General features: G+C 62.5%; 1 protein-coding gene across 1 annotated transcript in view; it reads left to right on the top strand.

Annotated features, from left to right (window-relative positions):
- OBSL1 (obscurin like cytoskeletal adaptor 1) overlaps window positions 1-20,835 on the top strand; it is a 74,095-nt gene that overhangs the window by 39,878 nt on the left and 13,382 nt on the right. The window contains exons 12-16 of the mRNA XM_078847974.1: window positions 3,360-3,632; window positions 7,181-7,456; window positions 7,905-8,180; window positions 11,342-11,617; window positions 17,896-18,300. Of these exons, the coding sequence (XP_078704100.1) occupies window positions 3,360-3,632; window positions 7,181-7,456; window positions 7,905-8,180; window positions 11,342-11,617; window positions 17,896-18,300 (1,506 nt within the window). The remainder of the gene's footprint in view (window positions 1-3,359; window positions 3,633-7,180; window positions 7,457-7,904; window positions 8,181-11,341; window positions 11,618-17,895; window positions 18,301-20,835) is intronic.

The raw sequence follows: 20,835 nt of genomic DNA on the forward strand, positions 1-20,835 counted from the left end.
GTACCAGGCAGCAGATTTAAAGAAACAAAAGGAAGTATTTCTTCACACACTGCACAGTCAACCTGTGGAACTCCTTGCCAGAGGATGTTGTGAAGGCCAAGATTATAACAGAGTTCAAAAAAGAACTAGATACGTTCATGGAGGACAGGTCCATCAATGGCTTTTAGCCAAGATGGGCAGGGATGGTGTCCCTAGCCTCTGTTTGCCAGAAGCTGGGAATGGGCAACAGGGGATGGATCACTGGGCAATTCCCTGTTCTGTTCATTCCCTCTGGGGCACCGGCATTGGCCACTGTCAGAAGACAGGATACTGGGCTAGATGGACCATTCGTCTGACCCAGTATGGCTGTTCTTATGTTGTTAAGCTCCTTTCCTGTCTGAGAAGGTGTTTCTCACCCACTGGCCCATCTGGCCAGTGCTGGGCCAGTCCAGAGAGCTGGGGTCCACACTTTTCATGAGACTCTCCCGCTGGCAGAGCATACAATCTCATGCCTTCTTTCTCCTGATGGCCCCCCTGTTCCAGGTCTTTTTCTTGGGCTCTTTAGTGCTGTGTTAAGGCCCAAGTCCCCACCTTGTCTGGCCTGTAAACTCTTGGCTGGGCTGGGGGGAAGGGTGTCAATTGTGCTCACTCGGAGCTCTGAGAACCTCCCCGCCCCGGCACTGTCTGGCCTTCAGCAGCTTTGGAACACAATCGTCTGCGGTACATATCTCTGGAAATACTTTTGTGATGGATCAGGGAGTGGGGAGGATTGACCTGGGGATGCTGCGGTGGAGTTTTACTGGGATTGTCAGCATTGGGGATGGGATAGCAGGGGAGGGCTTCACTGGAGGGATGATACCTGAGCCTGTAACCTGAGCACAGGAAGGGGGTTGGGGCGAGGTGACACCTTTGGTCCGGGAAGCTGGACAAAGGCTGGAGGAGGAGCCGGGGGGAGGCTGGGGGAGACAGCTGGAGGGGGTTGGAGTTTGGAAGGAGACTGGGAAAACAGAGGGAGCCCCAGGGCTGGGACTAAGCTCCCTGCCCCCGAGATGGACATGACTGAGGGGGTCCTGTTGTCTGTACCTACAAGCTCTGATTTGGACTGTGTTCCTGTCGTCTAATAAACCTTCCGTTTTACTGGCTGGCTGAGAGTCACAGTGGATCGCAGGAAGTGAGGGGTGCAGGGCTCTGACTCCCCCACACTCTTTGACAACTTTCCATCCATCCACCCCACAATAGCTGTGGCTGCCAGCAAGGTCTTAGCCCGTCTGGACATGTCCCTGGGCACAGACTCAGAACTGTGCAATGCCCGGCTGTTGCCTGGGTCTGGAGGCTCCTCTGAAGGAGCGATTTAAGGGGGAGTAAGGGACCCAGAGAGGCCAGAATCAGGGAAGCCAAGAGGAGGAGCATGGCCAGTTGCGTGAAGGCGGCTGACAGACCGGGGAGGATGAAGATGGAGTGCTGGCCCTGAGCCTTGGTTAGAAGGGGTCACTGGCGATTTGAGCAAGAGCAGTTTCTGTGGCATGCCGGGGGCTGGCGGGTCCAGGAGGGAGCAGGAGGAGAGGAACTCCAGCCAGTGTGTGCAGGGAGCTTGGGGAGGAAGGGAGATGGGGCGATAGTCGGAGAGGCAAGTGGGGCAGGGTAGCTGTGATTGGCACTTCGTGTTGTGAGGGGAAGAGCCAGAGGAGAGTGAGAAACGGAGGGAGGAGGGGGGTTCAGGGAGACCAGGAGATGGGATTGGATGGGGTCCTGGGAACAAGTGGAGGGGCTAGAGGAGCAGAGCAGAGACTCTGTATGACTGGGGAGGAGGGGGGAGAGTTGTGGGAGGGGCAGGCGAGCTGAGGGGAGGGGGAAGGGCAGGTCACATTTCACCAACTTTCTCTTGGCAGAAATTGACAAGATCCTCTGGTCGCATGGCGAATGCTTCTCTCCAGGCTCCCCCCAGGTCACTGCCCCCTTCTGCTCTGCAGCCTCCCAGGCACCCTGCAACCCCTGCTAAGACACAGCTGCTGGGAGGATCCTCACCTATCTCCTCACTCTTCAGCCCCCTCCCTCCCGGCCTCCCTGCCCCGCTCTGCCCCCTCCCTCCTGGCTCGCCCACATGCCCCTTCCCCAGTTCCCTGCTTTCTGCCCCCCATTCCAGCCGGTCTGTCAGACCACCACCTCCTCTCCCCCGTTCACCCCGGGACTGCTGCCTGGGAGTCCTGTGGGCCCAGCCCTTGGCTGCTTGTCCCCCCAGCCTGGGAGTGCAGCCTGCAGGCCGTTAGTGTGTGTAGCAATGTCACCCCAGCCCGGTGCTCCTACAGCCTGCGGCTGTGAGCTCCGTGGGGCTGGGACCGCAGCCTCCTCTGGGCTTCAAAATAGCCCTACCCCTGAGGGTGCTGCCGCACTGGTGTGATAAAGAACCTGCTCTCTCAGCCCCGCAGGTGCGCATCGCCCCGGTGCCCGAGGCCCAGCGCCTCCGGGAGCTCCTGGCAGGGCTGCCCCTGCTCCTGGAGTGTGAGGTCTCCGCGCCCGATGCCCCTGTGCGGTGGCTCAAGGACGGGGAGGCTGTGCCCGCGGACGACGTCGTCGCCTTGCAGGCAGAGGGCTGCGCCAGGAGGCTGTGTATCCGCTCTGCCCGCCCCTCGGATGCCGGGACATACACGTGTGACGTGGGCGAGGATGCGCTGAGCTTCACAGTGACCGTGACTGGTGAGCTGGGGGCTGGGCGACGGTCCCCTCCCCAGGAGCAGGGTGAATGCCCACAGGCAGTGCTGGGGGGGCCGAAGCCTTACACTCAGACAGGAAGCTGGGTCTCTGCCCTGAGGTGCTGCCTGGCCTGGTGGTCAGTTACTCTGTGGGTCTGATCCTGTACCCAGCGCTGCCATTGCCTGGACCCCAGCTAGGGCAGCAGGCATGGCACAGGGGGCTTGCCAGTGAAGCGTCTGGGCTTGACGGTGCATTACCAGAGCTGGCAGTTGTCAGCCCCAGCAGGGCCTGGGCTCTGACTCCCGGTCCCCTGTGAGGGCAGCGGGGGACCAGCCTGCTGCCCAGCTCTGCCTTGAAGCTAAATGAAGACCCTCAGAGTCCTGAGCCCTGGCTCTCTCTGCCACGGGGGTGGCTTCAGGGAGCTGGGCCCTAGTGGAGGGAAGCAGCAGCTCCCTCCAGACATGGAGAATGCAAATGACTCTGCAGCTCCATCTAAAGCAGAATGAGCCACATCCCCGCCTGATGAGGGATGGTCAGTCCAGGCTCTGCATCGCCCCAGATAGCTACCCCCAGGATCACTTCCTCACCCTCTTCCTGGGCATCCTGCCTTGGAGGATGGGCGGGGTGGCTGGATGTGAGTGACCCAGGCGGCATCCTCTCTGCTGAGCCCGTCCTGTCTCCCTGCCCAGAGCCGCCCGTGAGGATCGTCAGCTCTAACGAGGACGCCGCACACACCTACCTGGCCTCGGAGCGCGTGGTGCTGGCGTGCGAGCTGTCCCGTGCCGACGGCCCGGTGCAGTGGTACAAGGACGGGGTGGAGGTGGAGGAGGGCGACTGCCTACTCCTGGAGAGCGAGGGGCCCCATCGCAGGCTCGTCATCCCCTCGGCCCGGCCGCAGGACACGGGGGAGTTTGTGTGTGACGCGGGCGGCGACTCCGTCTTCTACAACATCATGGTGACAGGTGGGTGATGTCCCCTGGCCTCCCGGCGGGTGGGTCAGCAGCGCTCCCCCGTTACCCCAGCTGGCAGGTCAGTGACAGCCCCGGTCCCCTGGGGGGAGATGACAGGTGGGAAGGGCTCTCACCAGCACCCAGCCCCTGGCCCTCAGGGAGAGCCCTGCGCCCCGTCAGCACCTGGACTCTGGCCGTGAGGGGAGAGCCCTGCGCCCCGTCAATGCCCGGCCCCTGGCCGTGAGGGGAGAGCCCTGCGCCCCGTCAATACCCGGCCCCTGGCCGTGAGGGGAGAGCCCTGCGCCCCGTCAGCACCCGGCCCCTGGCCGTGAGGGGAGAGCCCTGCGCCCCGTCAGCACCCGGCCCCTGGCCGTGAGGGGAGAGCCCTGCGCCCCGTCAGCACCCGGCCCCTGGCCGTGAGGGGAGAGCCCTGCGCCCCGTCAGCGCCCGGCCCCTGGCCCTCAGGGAGAGCCTTGCACCCCATCAGTACCCGGCCCCTGGCCATGAGGAGAGAGCCCTGCGCCCCGTCAGCGCCCAGCCCCTGGCCGTGAGGGGAGAGCCCTGCGCCCCGTCAATGCCCGGCCCCTGGCCGTGAGGGGAGAGCCCTGCGCCCCGTCAATGCCCGGCCCCTGGCCGTGAGGTGAGAGCCCTGCGCCCCGTCAATACCCGGCCCCTGGCCGTGAGGGGAGAGCCTTGCGCCCCGTCAGCGCCCGGCCCCTGGCCCTCAGGGAGAGCCTTGCACCCCATCAGTACCCGGCCCCTGGCCATGAGGAGAGAGCCCTGCGCCCCGTCAGCGCCCGGCCCCTGGCCGTGAGGGGAGAGCCCTGCGCCCCGTCAGCGCCCGGCCCCTGGCCGTGAGGGGAGAGCCCTGCGCCCCGTCAGCGCCCGGCCCCTGGCCGTGAGGGGAGAGCCCTGCGCCCCGTCAGCGCCCGGCCCCTGGCCGTGAGGGGAGAGCCCTGCGCCCCGTCAGCGCCCGGCCCCTGGCCGTGAGGGGAGAGCCCTGCGCCCCGTCAGCGCCCGGCCCCTGGCCGTGAGGGGAGAGCCCTGCGCCCCGTCAGCACCCGGCCCCTGGCCGTGAGGGGAGAGCCCTGCGCCCCGTCAGCGCCCGGCCCCTGGCCGTGAGGGGAGAGCCCTGCGCCCCGTCAGCGCCCGGCCACTGGTCCTCAGGGGAGAGCCCTGCGCCCTGTCAGCGCCCGGCCCCTGGCCGTGAGGGGAGAGCCCTGCGCCCCGTCAACGCCCGGCCCCTGGCCGTGAGGGGAGAGCCCTGCGCCCCGTCAGCACCCGGCCCCTGGCCGTGAGGGGAGAGCCCTGCGCCCCGTCAGCGCCCGGCCCCTGGCCGTGAGGGGAGAGCCCTGCGCCCCGTCAGCGCCCGGCCACTGGTCCTCAGGGGAGAGCCCTGCGCCCTGTCAGCGCCCGGCCCCTGGCCGTGAGGGGAGAGCCCTGCGCCCCGTCAACGCCCGGCCCCTGGCCGTGAGGGCAGAGCCCTGCTCTCCGTCAGCGCCCGGCCCCTGGCCGTGAGGGGAGAGCCCTGCGCCCCGTCAGCGCCCGGCCACTGGTCCTCAGGGGAGAGCCCTGCGCCCCGTGAGCGCCCGGCCCCTGGCCGTGAGGGGAGAGCCCTGCGCCCCGTCAGCGCCCGGCCACTGGTCCTCAGGGGAGAGCCCTGCGCCCTGTCAGCGCCCGGCCCCTGGCCGTGAGGGGAGAGCCCTGCGCCCCGTCAACGCCCGGCCCCTGGCCGTGAGGGCAGAGCCCTGCTCTCCGTCAGCGCCCGGCCCCTGGCCGTGAGGGGAGAGCCCTGCGCCCCGTCAGCGCCCGGCCACTGGTCCTCAGGGGAGAGCCCTGCGCCCCGTGAGCGCCCGGCCCCTGGCCGTGAGGGGAGAGCCCTGCGCCCCGTCAGCACCCGGCCCCTGGCCGTGAGGGGAGAGCCCTGCGCCCCGTCAGCACCCGGCCCCTGGCCATGAGGGGAGAGCCCTGCACCCCGTCAGCGCCCGGCCCCTGGCCGTGAGGGGAGAGCCCTGCGCCCCGTCAACGCCCGGCCCCTGGCCGTGAGAGGAGAGCCCTGCGCCCCGTCAGCGCCCGGCCCCTGGCCGTGAGGGGAGAGCCCTGCGCCCCATCAGCGCCCGGCCCCTGGCCGTGAGGGGAGAGCCCTGCGCCCCGTCAGCGCCCGGCCCCTTGCCCTGAGGGCAGAGCCCTGCGCCCCGTCAGCACCCGGCCCCTGGCCATGAGGGGAGAGCCCTGCGCCCCGTCAACGCCCGGCCCCTGGCCCTCAGGGAGAGCCCTGCGCCCCGTCAGCACCCGGCCCCTGGCCGTGAGGGGAGAGCCCTGCGCCCCGTCAGCGCCCGGCCCCTTGCCCTGAGGGCAGAGCCCTGCGCCCCGTCAGCGCCCGGTCCCTGGCCGTGAGGGGAGAGCCCTGCGCCCCGTCAGCACCCGGCCCCTGGCCGTGAGGGGAGAGCCCTGCGCCCTGTCAGCGCCCGGCCCCTGGCCGTGAGGGGAGAGCCCTGCGCCCCGTCAGCGCCCGGCCCCTGGCCGTGAGGGGAGAGCCCTGCGCCCCGTCAACGCCCGGCTCCTGTCCGTGAGGGGAGAGCCCTGTGCCCCGTCAGCGCCTGGCCCCTGGCCGTGAGGGGAGAGCCCTGTGCCCCGTCAGCGCCCGGCCCCTGGCCGTGAGGGGAGAGCCCTGTGCCCCATCAGCGCCCGGTCCCTGGCCGTGAGGGGAGAGCCCTGCGCCCCGTCAGCGCCCAGCCCCTGGCCGTGACGGGAGAGCCCTGCGCCCCGTGAGCGCCCGGCTCCTGGCCGTGAGGGGAGAGCCCTGCATCCCGTCAACGCCCGGCTCCTGGCCGTGAGGGGAGAGCCCTGCGCCCCGTCAGCGCCCGGCCCCTGGCCGTGAGGGGAGAGCCCTGCGCTCTGTCAGCACCCGGCCCCTGGCCGTGAGGGGAGAGCCCTGCGCTCTGTCAGCACCCGGCCCCTGGCCGTGAGGGGAGAGCCCTGCGCCCCGTCAGCGCCCGGCCCTTGGCCGTGAGGGGAGAGCCCTGCGCCCCGTCAGCACCCGGCCCCTGGCCGTGAGGGGAGAGCCCTGCGCCCCGTCAGCGCCCGGCCCTTGGCCGTGAGGGGAGAGCCCTGCGCCCCATCAGCGCCCGGCCCCTGGCCGTGAGGGGAGAGCCCTGCGCTCTGTCAGCACCCGGACCCTGCCCCTCAGTGAGAGCCCTGCGTCCCGTCAGTGCCCAGCCCACAATGGCCCTGGAAGAACTGGGGTCTGGGTCTGACAGAGGCTGTAACCCCTGTGCTCCGTGGGCAGCTGCTTCCCTACATGTAGCACAAGGCTGGCAGAGACTTTTCCTAATGACCATCAGGCTGCAGCCCCAGCACCCAGCCATATCTCCCAGAGCACCGGGGAGCCCAGGCCTCCTGATGGACACGGGCAGTGGCTGGGGGTCTCGCTAGAGCAGAGTGGGGCCCATGGGAGCAGGCAGGCTGGGGTTAGGTAAAGCAGACCCCCTGCCCTGCAGCGGGTAGAGATTGGGTCTCCCTGAGCCCATCATGTCCCTTCCGTTCGATGTGCCCGACAGAGCCCCCAGTGAGGATCCTGCACCCCCAGGAGCGCTCCCTGGAGCTGCGGGCTCTGGTGCTGCAGCGCCTGGAGCTGAGGTGTGAGCTGTCTAGTGCAGATGCCCAGGTGTGCTGGTTCAAGGACGGGCTGGAGGTGGATGAGACAGAGAACCTGCTGCTGCGGGCAGAGGGGGCCCAGCGCTGGCTGATTGTCCCACAGGCCCGGGCCGAGGATGCCGGCGAGTACATCTGTGAGACAAGGGACGAGTCTGTCTCCTTTGACATCAGGGTGTCAGGTGAGCGTGGGGGGCCAGGTAACGTGGGGCACAGCTTCCTCATCTCTGTGACATCTGCTCTGTGACTGTCCTCGATAAACTGAGCAAAGCTCTTCCCCTGCTCCGGATCCATCTCTCTCTCGGCTGCACTTGATGTCTCCTGGGTTCCCGCTCTGCTTATGGTCACGGAGTAGCTGGGGAGAGTGGCCCATACGTTTGCCAGTGGTGAGTTTCTGCTGTGCCGCTCCGTGTCATACACGTGCCCCGAGGCACAGCCATACGTGCTGTGTCTCCTCAGTCCCCAGGAGCCATCCCGTGATCTGCTCCCTCCAGCTCTTACACCCACCATTGCTCTGTCGTGGCGTGAAAGGAGAAAATGGCTGTGCCGGACATTGATTCAAACCAACAGGGCAGGGTGGGGCAGCATTGTCCCCTCGCTGCCTGGGCCAGCGCTGCCCTCTCCTTTCAGAGCCCCCGGTGAAGATCCTGCAGCCACGGCGAGCTCCCCCGACCCTGAAGGCTGTCCTGGGGGAGACGGTGACTCTGGCCTGCGAGCTCTCGCGCGGGAACATGCCAGTGCAGTGGGTTAAGGATGGCACCAGGCTGGAGGCTGGTGGCAGCCTGATCCTGGAGGAGGAGGGTGCCCATCGGCGGCTGGTCATCCCTGCAGCTGGAGTGGAGCATTCTGGGAAGTACGTCTGCGATGCGGCTGATGACACCAGGACGTTTACTGTCCAAGTGTGTGGTGAGTGAGAGGCTGGGGAGAGCCCAGAGACCTGAGTAGCTGCTTGGGGGTGGGCTGGTGACTGGCCCCAGGGAGCAGGGCAGTGCTGCGGGAAGCGAGTTTCCAGCAGCATGAGTTGGGCCTAGAACTGGCCCCTGGGTGGGGGCATTGGCACTGAAGGAGGTGCCTGATGTGACGAAGCGGGACTGTTCTTAATGTTTCCTCTGAATCGTGTGGGAATGCCTCAGTTTCCCCTAGGCAGTTCTTAAGCCTCTAGGGGGTGGGATAAGGGTGTATGATCATTGCAGAGCCCTAGAGGGCAGGTGTGTGCAGGGGTCTGGACACAGACAATGGCCGACACCCTGTTTCCTGGCCACTGATGGCCTGGGCCCTTCCGCCCTGCAAAGTGAGAGCTAAAGGGTTGGAGAACAAAGGAATCCGGTGCCCTCCTGGCCTGGGAAAGGGACAAAGCCCAGAGGAGGGGCTGGAGGGTGATGCAGTTTGGAGCTGGCTGGGGACATGGAGTGAAGGGCAGACGGGGTTGTCTGGCTCACTGGCCCCCCAAAATGGACCCAGCTGAGGGATCCTGTTCTCTGCACCTGCAAGCTCTGTGTTAGACCATGTTCCTGTCGTCTAATAAACCCTTCTGTTTTACTGGCTGGCTGAGAGTCACGTCTGACTGCGGAGTTGGGGGGCAGGACCCTCTGGCTTCCCCAGGACCCCGCCTGGGCGTACTCGCTGAGGGAAGCGCACAGAGGGGCAGAGGAGGCTGAATGCTCCGAGGTCAGACCCAGGAAGGTGGAAGCCGGGTGAGGTGTGTGTCCTGCAGACACTCTGCTCCCAGAGAGGAGACTTCCCCAGAGTCCTGACTGACTTCATGGGGAGCAGATCCAGAGCATCACCCGGGGACTCCGTGACACCTTTGCAGCCAGATTCAGGCTATCAAGTGGTGTCCCCACAACCCTCTCTTGTCCCAGGCCGAGTCTGTTGCCCCCGCCTCACGCTGCCCCCTGAGAACCAGACTCGAGTCCCATGCGCAGGCCTGGGCATGCCTGTCGCTGCCTGTGTGGCAGCCGCATGCACCGGGGCACTGGTGTTCATGTGGGCTCTGCCCGTCTGCTCTGTTTCCAATGGCTAGTGTGTCCAGGGACAGTTGCTGCATCTGTGCACTCAGGCTCAGGGCTTGCGCCCCGGCATAGGCCCCACTGGGAGCACTTGGAGAGCCATGGTGAGTCTGTGGGGGGTCAGCAATGGGGTGGGGAAGGTGTCACGGACCCACAGGATGGGGGCCATGGCCCCCGCGTGGGGACAGGCTCTAGGAGGCCCCGTCAGTGGGCCATGCCCCCGAGGGGTCTCACTCTGCCTCCAGGGGAAGCCACGCGGCTTAACTGCCTCCTGGGGCTGGACCTCTGGGCAACAAGTCCCACGGAGACAGACCCTGAGAGAGAGGTGTACCATGTATGGCGGAGTCAGGTCCGATGCTCTGGAACTGCTTTGTACGAAGCCAGCAGGACCCTCCGGGCACGCTGCTGTTCAGGGCAAGGAGCCTCTTCGGCTAAGGCCTTCCTGGGACTGACCTTGGAGCAGTCAGCATCCCTGTTCACACCGTACACTTCCCCTTGGCGGGTCCACCTGGATGGGACCCCTGGAGAAGCCAGAGGGCCCTGCCCCCCAACTCCGCAGTCAGACGTGACTCTCAGCCAGCCGGTGAAACAGACGGATTATTAGTCAACAGGAGCACAGCGTAGAGCAGATCTTGTTAGCACAGGAATCAGTGACTTTCAGGCAAGTCCATCTTGGGGGGGACCCAGGCTGGATGCCCTGGACTCCCCACTCTCTGAGTCCTGCATAGCAGACTGCCCAGCTTCCAGCAACCTGACCTCAGACACACCCATCACCCTCCTGATCTTTGTCTTGCTTCCCAGACAAAGTGTCATCTGGTCGTACCCCCTCCTCGGTCTCAGGTTATGAAGGGCATCGTCCATTGCTTATGTGCAGGCGGCTGGAGCCAGCTCACCTGTCCCCAAGGACACATACCCTTATTCCCACCACCTAGGCATTGGTGCAGTATGCAGGGAAACTGAGGCACACAGTATTCATGCAAAACAGTAAGACTCACATAGGCTCACGTACAACATAATAAGGAGGAAAAATCCACAGTGTCACACCATCTTAGGGGTCAACGCCCGCTCCGCCAGCATCTGCAGGGGCACGCATCCAGTGCGGGCCGACAGCTGGGTTACTAGTCACCTGGATCCAGCACAGGGAGACCTTGGGGAGCCCAAAGCCCCATCCCTCTGTCACTCCAACTGACCTCCTCAGTCAGACTCCCCAGTGTACCCGCCACTACTTCCTGCATCCAACACAACTCCCCGCCCACCCCCCAGCCCTTTGTTCCCAAGCTGAGGGATGCGGCTCAGCCCCCTGCCCAGTGGTGGGGAGTGCAGATCTCTCTGAGTCATTGGTTGCTAGGCATCCGTGTCTGGGCAGTTGGATTTGCCATTGTCTTCTCCAGAGCTCCATTGATGTGGGACCTCAGGCCCCAGACAACTGGGAGCCCTTCACACCTGTCTCTTCCCCTGCTCCCAATAGGTAACAATGCAGCATATAGGGGAAACTGAGGCAGACACAGACTTGATAAAAATAGTACAGACAATTGCCACTTGGGCACAGCAGGCCAGTGGTGCAGTGCCCAATTTGCCAGAGCCCTGGCAGCTGAGCTGGTTGTCTCCTCCCAACCGGGAACCGAGGGGTGTGACATGAAACAGGCTAATTGCAGGCCCCTTCTGTCAGGATGCTCAGGGACCAGTTGTGCCCACCGTGGTCCCGGGGGGCCTGTGCTCAGAGCGGGCCGAGTCCTGGGCTTGTGTTGGAGTTTCCAGGCTGGAGTGGAGCAGGTCCCCTCTAATCTGGTGCCCGTCTCTGACAGCGAACAGCCCCAGGCACTTCTGGGGAAGGTACAACAACCCTGCCATGGGGGATGGGCCCAGGGGAATCTCCTTCTTATCCCCTACACTGGCGCGGGAAGGTTCAGTGCCCTTGTATATTGTGCAGTATCATGGGGGCTCTTGTCACTGTTGTGCATGCAAATATTGAACCCTTCTGATGCCTCCGTGAAACCTTGTGGCAGGGAGTTCCATAGGCTGGTTAATCCTACCTGCTGTTTGTCTTGGTTCTGCCAGACCCTCCCGTGACGATCCTGGGGCGGGGTGAGCTGCAGACCCACCGCCGCTGCCTGGCCGCGGAGGACCTGGTGCTGGAGGTGACGCTCTCCCATGCCCATGGAGAGGTGAAGTGGTACAAGGATGGTGAGAAGTTGCAGGACACGGGGCGCGTGCGTCTGGAGGAGGACGGGGCACGGCGTGCACTGGTCATTCTGGGCATGGAGAGCAAGGACGCAGGGGAGTATCTGTGTGACAGCCACGACGACAGCCTCATCTTCTGTGTCACCGTGGAAGGTACGGCTGAGCTGGCCCCACACCTGCTGGCCTGCCGCCGACTTCCCGTCCGGCGGGTGGGTGAGGGCCCTGCCTGGCATTGGGGAGCAATGCAGGAGCCGGGAAGCCCCTCTGGAGGGACAGGCCCTTTGCTGCTGGGCCACACAGAATGAGGGTGTGAGGAGCCTTATTCAATGGACTAATGGTCTGCGAAGGGGGTGCGTAGGGCGATAGGAAGGTGGGTGATGACACCACATGACTTAGGCTAGTTAAAATCAGAGGGGACTGAGGAAGGACAGAGGGCCCAGCCTGAGGGGAGGGGGCAGAGGGCCCAGCCAGGGGAGGGGGACGGGGCAGAGGGCCCAGCCAGGTGTGGGGTGGGGGCAGAGGGCCCAGCCAGGCAGGGAAGCGGGCTGCAGTGGGGGCAGGTGAAGTTCAGTGTGGGCAATGCAGGACACACCCACTGGAAGGACAGGTTTCAGAGTAACAGCCGGGTTAGTCTGTATCCGCAAAAAGAAAAGGAGGACTTGTGGCACCTTAGAGACTAACCAATTTATTTGAGCATAAGCTTTCGTGAGCTACAGCTCACTTCATCGGATGCATTCAGTGGAAAATACAGTGGGGAGATTTAAATACACAGAGAACATGAAGCAATGGGTGTTACCGTACACACTGTAAGGAGAGGTTTCAGAGTAACAGCCGTGTTAGTCGGTATTCGCAAAAAGAAAAGGAGTACTTGTGGCACCTTAGAGACTAACCAATTTATTAGAGCATGAGCTTTCGTGAGCTACAGCTCACTTCCTCAGATGCATATCGTGGAAACTGCAGCAGGCTTTATATATACACAGAGAATATGAAACAATACCTATTCCCACCCCACTGTCCTGCTGGTAATAGCTTATCTAAAGTGATTTCCAGCACAAATCCAGGTTTTCTCACCCTCCACCCCCCCACACAAATTCACTCTCCTGCTGGTGATAGCCCATCCAAAGTGACAACTCTTTACACAATGTGCATGACAATCAAGCTGGGCTATTTCCTGCACAAATCCAGGTTCTCACATCCCCCCCACCCCCATACACACACAAACTCACTCTCCTGCTGGTAATAGCTCATCCAAACTGACCACTCTTCAAGTTAAAATCCAAGTTAAACCAGAACATCTGGGGGGGGGGGTAGGAAAAAACAAGAGGAAACAGGCTACCTTGCATAATGACTTAGCCACTCCAAGTCTCTATTTAAGCCTAAATTAATAGTATCCAATTTGCAAATGAATTCCAATTCAGCAGTTTCTCGCTGGAGTCTGGATTTGAAGTTTTTTTGTTTTAAGATAGCGACCTTCATGTCTGTGATCGCGTGACCAGAGAGATTGAAGTGTTCTCCGACTGGTTTATGAATGTTATAATTCTTGACATCTGATTTGTGTCCATTTATTCTTTTACGTAGAGACTGTCCAGTTTGACCAATGTACATGGCAGAGGGGCATTGCTGGCACATGATGGCATATATCACATTGGTGGATGTGCAGGTGAACGAGCCTCTGATAGTGTGGCTGATGTTATTAGGCCCTGTGATGGTGTCCCCTGAATAGATATGTGGGCACAGTGGGCAACGGGCTTTGTTGCAAGGATAAGTTCCTGGGTTAGTGGTTCTGTTGTGTGGTATGTGGTTGTTGGTGAGTATTTGCTTCAGGTTGCGGGGCTGTCTGTAGGCAAGGACTGGCCTGTCTCTCAAGATTTGTGAGAGTGTTGGGTCATCCTTTAGGATAGGTTGTAGATCCTTAATAATGCGTTGGAGGGGTTTTAGTTGGGGGCTACACGATCCATCGTCTACAGCCAAGCTCTGCGATACAACCGCATTTGCTCCAACCCCTCAGACAGAGACAAACACCTACAAGATCTCTGTCAAGCTTTCTTACAACTACAATACCCACCTGCAGAAGTAAAGAAACAGATTGATAGAGCCAGAAGAGTTCCCAGAAGTTACCTACTACAGGACAGGCCTAACAAAGAAAATAACAGAACGCCACTAGCCGTCACCTTCAGCCCCCAACTAAAACCTCTCCAACACATTATTAAGGATCTACAACCTATCCTAAAGGATGACCCAACACTCTCACAAATCTTGGGAGACAGGCCAGTCCTTGCCTACAGACAGCCCCGCAACCTGAAGCAAATACTCACCAACAACCACATACCATACAACAGAACCACTAACCCAGGAACTTATCCTTGCAACAAAGCCCGTTGCCAACTGTGCCCACATATCTATTCAGGGGACACCATCACAGGGCCTAATAACATCAGCCACACTATCAGAGGCTCGTTCACCTGCACATCCACCAATGTGATATATGCCATCATGTGCCAGCAATGCCCCTCTGCCATGTACATTGGTCAAACTGGACAGTCTCTACGTAAAAGAATAAATGGACACAAATCAGATGTCAAGAATTATAACATTCATAAACCAGTCGGAGAACACTTCAATCTCTCTGGTCACGCGATCACAGACATGAAGGTCGCTATCTTAAAACAAAAAAACTTCAAATCCAGACTCCAGCGAGAAACTGCTGAATTGGAATTCATTTGCAAATTGGATACTATTAATTTAGGCTTAAATAGAGACTTGGAGTGGCTAAGTCATTATGCAAGGTAGCCTGTTTCCTCTTGTTTTTTCCTACCCCCCCCCCCCCCAGATGTTCTGGTTTAACTTGGATTTTAACTTGAAGAGTGGTCAGTTTGGATGAGCTATTACCAGCAGGAGAGTGAGTTTGTGTGTGTATGGGGGTGGGGGGGATGTGAGAACCTGGATTTGTGCAGGAAATAGCCCAGCTTGATTGTCATGCACATTGTGTAAAGAGTTGTCACTTTGGATGGGCTATCACCAGCAGGAGAGTGAATTTGTGTGGGGGGGTGGAGGGTGAGAAAACCTGGATTTGTGCTGGAAATCACTTTAGATAAGCTATTACCAGCAGGACAGTGGGGTGGGAATAGGTATTGTTTCATATTCTCTGTGTATATATAAAGCCTGCTGCAGTTTCCACGATATGCATCTGAGGAAGTGAGCTGTAGCTCACGAAAGCTTATGCTCTAATAAATTGGTTAGTCTCTAAGGTACTGTAAGGAGAGTGATCAGGAAAGGTGAGCTATTACCAGCAGGAGGGAGGGGGGAGAGGAAGAAAACCTTTTGTAGTGATAATCAAGGTGGGCCATTTGGAAATGGCTCACCTTGATTATCACTACAAAGGTTCCCCCCCCATCCGCTCTCCTGCTGGTAATAGCTCATCTTAAGTGATCACTCTCCTTACAGTGTGTATGGTAACACCCATTGTTTCATGTTCTCTGTGTATATAAATCTCCCCACTGTATTTTCCACTGAATGCATCCGATGAAGTGAGCTGTAGCTCACGAAAGCTCATGCTCAAATAAATTGGTTAGTCTCTAAGGTGCCACAAGTCCTCCTTTTCTTTCCACTGGAAGGAGTAATCTGGACCCTCACGCTCTGCCCTGGCCTCTGAACTCCCTGTGACCCCTCAGGGGAGAGCCCTGGGCAGCCCCACGCACACCTGATGCATGGCCATGGGCCAAGAGTATCGGAGCTGCAGCCGCGCAGGGCTGGAGAGTGCATGGACAGCATCTGCTGCGATCGCACTGGGAGGCCGAGCCTGGGGTGCAGTTCCAGGCTGTGGTCTCCCAGCTTTAGAAGGGGTCTGGTGGGGTCCCGGGTGGGGGAAGGGGCCTGGGTGAGCTTCCGTATAAAGAGACTGCAGAGGCTGGGGCAGTTTGGTTTAGAGGAGACCCATACCAGAGGCTGATGAGGTGTGTCTCTATGAGCGGCACAGAGAGGGGGATTGGGCGTGGCTGGTTGCCCCTCCCTTAACAGCAGAACATGGGGTGCTCAGTGTAATGGGAAGGCAGTATATTTAATAGCGGCATCAGGAAATGCTGTTGTATTTTAGACAATGCACACGTAACCTGTGGAACTCCCTGCCACATGGTATCCTTGAGGCCAAGAGGTCAGTGGGATTCAAAGAGCAATAGTGTTCTCATGGATCCTGGGAACATCCAGTTATATGAGCTATAATAGCCCTGAAAGGGCTGTCAGCCCCCGCGACCCATCCTAGCCCTAGAGCAGAGGTGGGTGAACTACGGCCATTTTAATCAGTTTTAATCTGTCAGCCGTTTTAATCCGGCCCTTGAGCTCCCACTCGGGAGCAGGGTCTGGGGCTTGCCCCGCTCTGGCTTTCCAGCCAGGGAGCAGGGTCGGGGGCTGCTCCACATGGCTCCTGGAAGCAGCGACATGGCCCTCCTCAGGCTCCTACGCATAGGGGCAGCCAGGGGACTCTGCTCTGCATGCTGCCCCCACCCCAAGCACTGCTCCTGAAGCTCCCACTGGCCGGGAACCACGTAGGAGCCGGAGAAGGGACATGCGGCTGCTTTCTGGAGCTGCTCGAGGGAAGCTTGTACCCCTGAGCTTCCCTCTGTGCCCCAACCCCCTGCCCCAGCCCTGACCCCCCTCCTGCCCTCTGAACCCCTCGATCCCAGCCCAGAGCACCCTCCTGCACCCCAAACCCCTCATCCCCAGCCTCACCCCAGAGCCCGCACCCCCAGCCAGTGCCTGCACCCCTTCCCGCACCGCAACCCCCTGCCCCAGCCCGGATTCCCCCCCCCGCCCTCCAAACCCCTCGGTCCCAGCCTGGATCATCCTCCTACACCCCAAACTCCTCATCCCCAACCAGAGCCCCCACCCCCAATTTTGTGAGCATTCATGGCCTGCCACACAATTTCTATGCCCAGATGTGGCCCTCGGGCCAAAGCGTTTGCCCCACCCCTGCCCTAAGGGCTGGAGGTGGGAGAGAATCTCACTCCAGGCTGGTTATTCCAGGCCAAGCCACTAGAGGGCTATGGGGCAAGTGCTGTCAGCCCAGGACCTCTGGGCAGGGGGACGCTGGGAGGTCACAAACGTGGGGGATGGGGGGTTATAGGCAGCCCTGGTGTGGAGGGGATGGGGGGTTATAGGCTGGTGTGGCTGTGTGTGGGGTGTTGATAGGCAGCCCTGGTGTGGGGCGGGATGGGGGTCATAGGCAGCCCTGGTGTGTGGGGGATGGGGGGTTATATAGGCAGCCTTGGGGGGTATTTGGGAGGATATAGGCAGCCCTGTGTGGGACAGTTATAGGAAACCTCTCTTCCAGCTGTGCCCCAGTGAAATATTCAGGGGAAGGTCTCTCCCAGCTGAGACATCCCCCTGCAGCCCCTGGAGAAGCCCCTCTCCCCGTGCCCCGGAGTGGGGCTCTGACCCCAGCCTGCTGTCTCAGCCACGGCTGGGATTGTCCCGGGTACCTTCTGGAGCGGAGTGGGGGAGCTCAGCTGAGGCAGGGGGTGTTGTCACGGAGTCCCCGGGCGATGCTCGGGAATTGCTCCCTACAAAGCCAGGCAGGGCTCTGGGGAAGTCTCCTCTCGGGGAGCAGCCTGTCTGCAGGACACACAGCTCACCCGGCTCCACCTTCCTGGGTCTGACCTCGGAGCCTTCAGCCTCCTCTGCCCCTCCGTGTGCTTCCCACAGCGAGTCTGCTCAGGTGAGGCTCCTGGGGCAGCCAGAGGGTCCTGCCCCCAACTCCGCAGTCACACCTGACTCTCAGCCAGCCAGTAAAACAGAAGGTTTATTAGACGACAGGAACATGGTCTAACACAGAGTTTGCAGGTACAGAGAACAGGACCCCTCAGCTGGGTCCATTTTTGGGGGCAGTGAGCCAGACAACCACGTCTGCCCTTCACTCCTCATCCCCAGCCAGCCCCCAACTGACTCCCCCTCTCTCCACTCCCTCCTCCTCTGGGCTTTGTCCCTTTCCCGGGCCAGGACATCACCCGATTCCTTTGTTCTCCATCCCTTTAGCTATCAACTTGCAGGGGGGAACGGGCCCAGGCCATCAGTTGCCAGGAGACAGAGTGTCGGCCATTTAGGTACACTGGCCCTTTGCTTTGCAACAATTACACCCTTATCCCACCACCTAGAGACTTAAGAAATGCTTAGGGGAAACTGAGGCACCCCTACAGTATTCAGAGGAAACATTAAGAATAGTCCCCCTTTGTCAAAGGTGTGCCTCCCCACCAGCTGGAACTTGACCAGAGTCTCTCCCTGGCCTGTCTGGAGTCTGTGGCTGTTACTTCCGTCTGTCAGTTGCCTGTTGTACAGTCTGCCTGTTTGTGTCAGTTGGCCCCTCCACAGCACAGCTGGTACGTCTGGTGGTCCAGGCAGTGCTGTCTGTCAGGCTGTCTGGCATGCTGTCTGTGTGCCAGCCTGCCCAGCATGCACGCAGTGGGTCGCTCTGGCTGCTGCGCGCCATACTCTGTGGGACGTGAGGCACACCCTGCCCCGAGCCTGGCCTCTGCCCCATGCAGTGATGCTGCCTCTCTCTGACTCCCCAGAGCCCCCTGTGTGCATTGTGAGGAGCAAGCGGGTCCGCAAGCAGCAGCGCCTGGTGGCCGGTGATGACTTGGTGGTGGCCTGCGAGGTGTCTCGGCCCAGCGCTGCCGTCCGCTGGCTCAGGGACGGCCAGGAGCTGGTGGCCAGCGAACGAGTCCGGATCGAGGACCGGGGATCTTTCAGGCAGCTGACCATCCTCGGGGCCCGGCCCAGCGACTCTGGCTCCTATGTTTGTGACGCTGTCAGTGACCGAATGGTGACGGCCGTGGTGGTGGCAGGTGAGCTGGCAGGGGGCATTGCACATGTCAGCTAGGTGGGCTGGGCGGACGAGGAGCAGAGCCGGGACGCTGTCGGTCCCAGCCAGGCTGGGGGCCTGTCAGCTCTCACTGGCTAGGTGCGCCTTGTCTTACGGGGCCTGGGCTTTGGGAGCCCCGGCCCCATGGCAAATGTCCCCCCCATGCCTCCCCTCGCTGTTGATTCGGAGGCTCCCCATACAAACGGAAGGGGGACTCTGGGGATCAGCCCGTGGGGTGGGGGAACGGGGAGAGCTCCGCCTTCACTGTTCAGGGTTTGCGGGAGCCATGCACAGGTCCCAACCGCTTGCTCCCAGCAGCCAGAGGAGCAAGGCGGCCCCCTTAGAGCAGCAGGAGCCTTGCGGGGGCTGGTTACATTTCACCGTGGCCGGCTCCCAGGTGCCCCTCCTGGTGCTGCCAGGGGCTGAGCTGCGCATTTATCAGCCGGGGTAAAGGGCTGTGCGTGAGGTGTCCCTGCTCCCTGGGGCGGGGCTGGGGCTGAAGACACTGTCCTGGCCTCTGATGGAGGCTGAGCCCTGGCAGTGCAGGAGGGGCTGCGGGGCTGCCCCAATCCCTGCCAGCGGGCACATGGGAGAGGGCAGAGTGAGAGGTGCTGGCTCGGCTGGATACGCCCTGCTGCCTTGCCATGCCCAGCCCAGCCCGCAGCCTGCTCCTGTTTGCCGTAGACGCCTGGATGGAGGATTCCCAGCCTCCTGCCCTGTGTCACCAGCAGGACCAGTGCAGACACCACAGCTGTACTGGGGTAGCCGGGAGTGCCCCCCAAGCCAGCGTTCCTGCCCCGCTCCCCACGGCGCCCCCTGCTGGGAGAGGCGGGGCTGGGGTAGCTGCGAGTGCCCCCCAGCCAGCGTTCCTGCCCCGCTCCCCACGGCGCCCCCTGCTGGGAGAGGCAGGGCTGGGGTAGCTGCGAGTGCCCCCCCAACCAGCGTTCCTGCCTGGCTCCCCACGGCGCCCCCTGCTGGGAGAGGCGGGGCTGGGGTAGCTGCGAGTTCCCCCCCAGCCAGCGTTCCTGCCCTCTCCCCACGGCGCCCCCTCCTGGGAGAGGCCGGGCTGGGGTAGCTGCGAGTGCCCCCCAGCCAGCGTTCCTGCCCCGCTCCCCACGGCGCCCCCTGCTGGGAGAGGCCGGGCTGGGGTAGCTACGAGTTCCCCCCCAGCCAGCGTTCCTGCCCCGCTCCCCACGGCGCCCCCTGCTGGGAGAGGCCGGGCTGGGGTAGCTACGAGTGCCCCCCCCAGCCAGCGTTCCTGCCCTCTCCCCACGGCGCCCCCTGCTGGGAGAGGTGGGGCTGAGGTAGCTGCGAGTTCCCCCCCAGCCAGCGTTCCTGCCCCGCTCCCCACGGCGCCCCCTCCTGGGAGAGGCCGGGCTGGGTTAGCTGCGAGTGCCCCCCCACAGCCAGTGACCCCCTACCCCGTTCCCCAAGGCCCCCCCTCTGCTGGGAGAGGTGGGGCTGAGGTAGCTGCGAGTGCCCCCCCAGCCAACGTTCCTGCCCCGCTCCCCACGGCGCCCCCTCCTGGGAGAGGCCAGGCTGGGGTAGCTGCGAGTGCCCCCCCACAGCCAGTGACCCCTACCCTGCTCCCCACGGCGCCCCCTGCTGGGAGAGGCAGGGCTGGGGTAGCTGCGAGTGCCCCCCCACAGCCAGTGACCCCTACCCTGCTCCCCACGGCGCCCCCTGCTGGGAGAGGCAGGGCTGGGGTAGCTGCGAGTGCCCCCCCAGCCAACGTTCCTGCCCCGCTCCCCACGGCGCCCCCTCCTGGGAGAGGCCAGGCTGGGGTAGCTGCGAGTGCCCCCCCAGCCAACGTTCCTGCCCCGCTCCCCACGGCGCCCCCTGCTGGGAGAGGCAGGGCTGGGGTAGCTGCGAGTGCCCCCCCAGCCAACGTTCCTGCCCCGCTCCCCACGGCGCCCCCTCCTGGGAGAGGCCAGGCTGGGGTAGCTGCGAGTGCCCCCCCACAGCCAGTGACCCCTACCCTGCTCCCCACGGCGCCCCCTGCTGGGAGAGGCAGGGCTGGGGTAGCTGCGAGTGCCCCCCCAGCCAACGTTCCTGCCCCGCTCCCCACGGCGCCCCCTGCTGGGAGAGGCCAGGCTGGGGTAGCTGCGAGTGCCCCCCCACAGCCAGTGACCCCTACCCTGCTCCCCACGGCGCCCCCTGCTGGGAGAGGCAGGGCTGGGGTAGCTGCGAGTGCCCCCCCACAGCCAGTGACCCCTACCCCGCTCCCCACGGCGCCCCCTGCTGAAGTGGGTATTTGTGCTGTTTGCTTTGCTGACTTGATCAGGGGGACAAATGGCCATTTTTGTCAGAAAAGTGGGGTGTGCAGGAGCGTGCAGGAGGGTGAGCGGCGATGCCAGCCCCGCGCGGGGGAGGCCGTGCTCAGGTGCGGGCGGGGGGCTCGGGGGAGCAGTGTGGGCCAGCCCTGCACAAGGAGGGGGGCTCGGGCGAGTGGCTCAGGCCAGCTCCTCACAGTGTCCTGTTTTCCCTTTGGGAATATAGCCACCCTCTCCCAGCCTGC

The sequence above is a fragment of the Lepidochelys kempii genome, chromosome 11 (genome assembly GCF_965140285.1).
Source record: "Lepidochelys kempii isolate rLepKem1 chromosome 11, rLepKem1.hap1, whole genome shotgun sequence".
Lineage (NCBI taxonomy): Eukaryota > Metazoa > Chordata > Testudines > Cheloniidae > Lepidochelys > Lepidochelys kempii.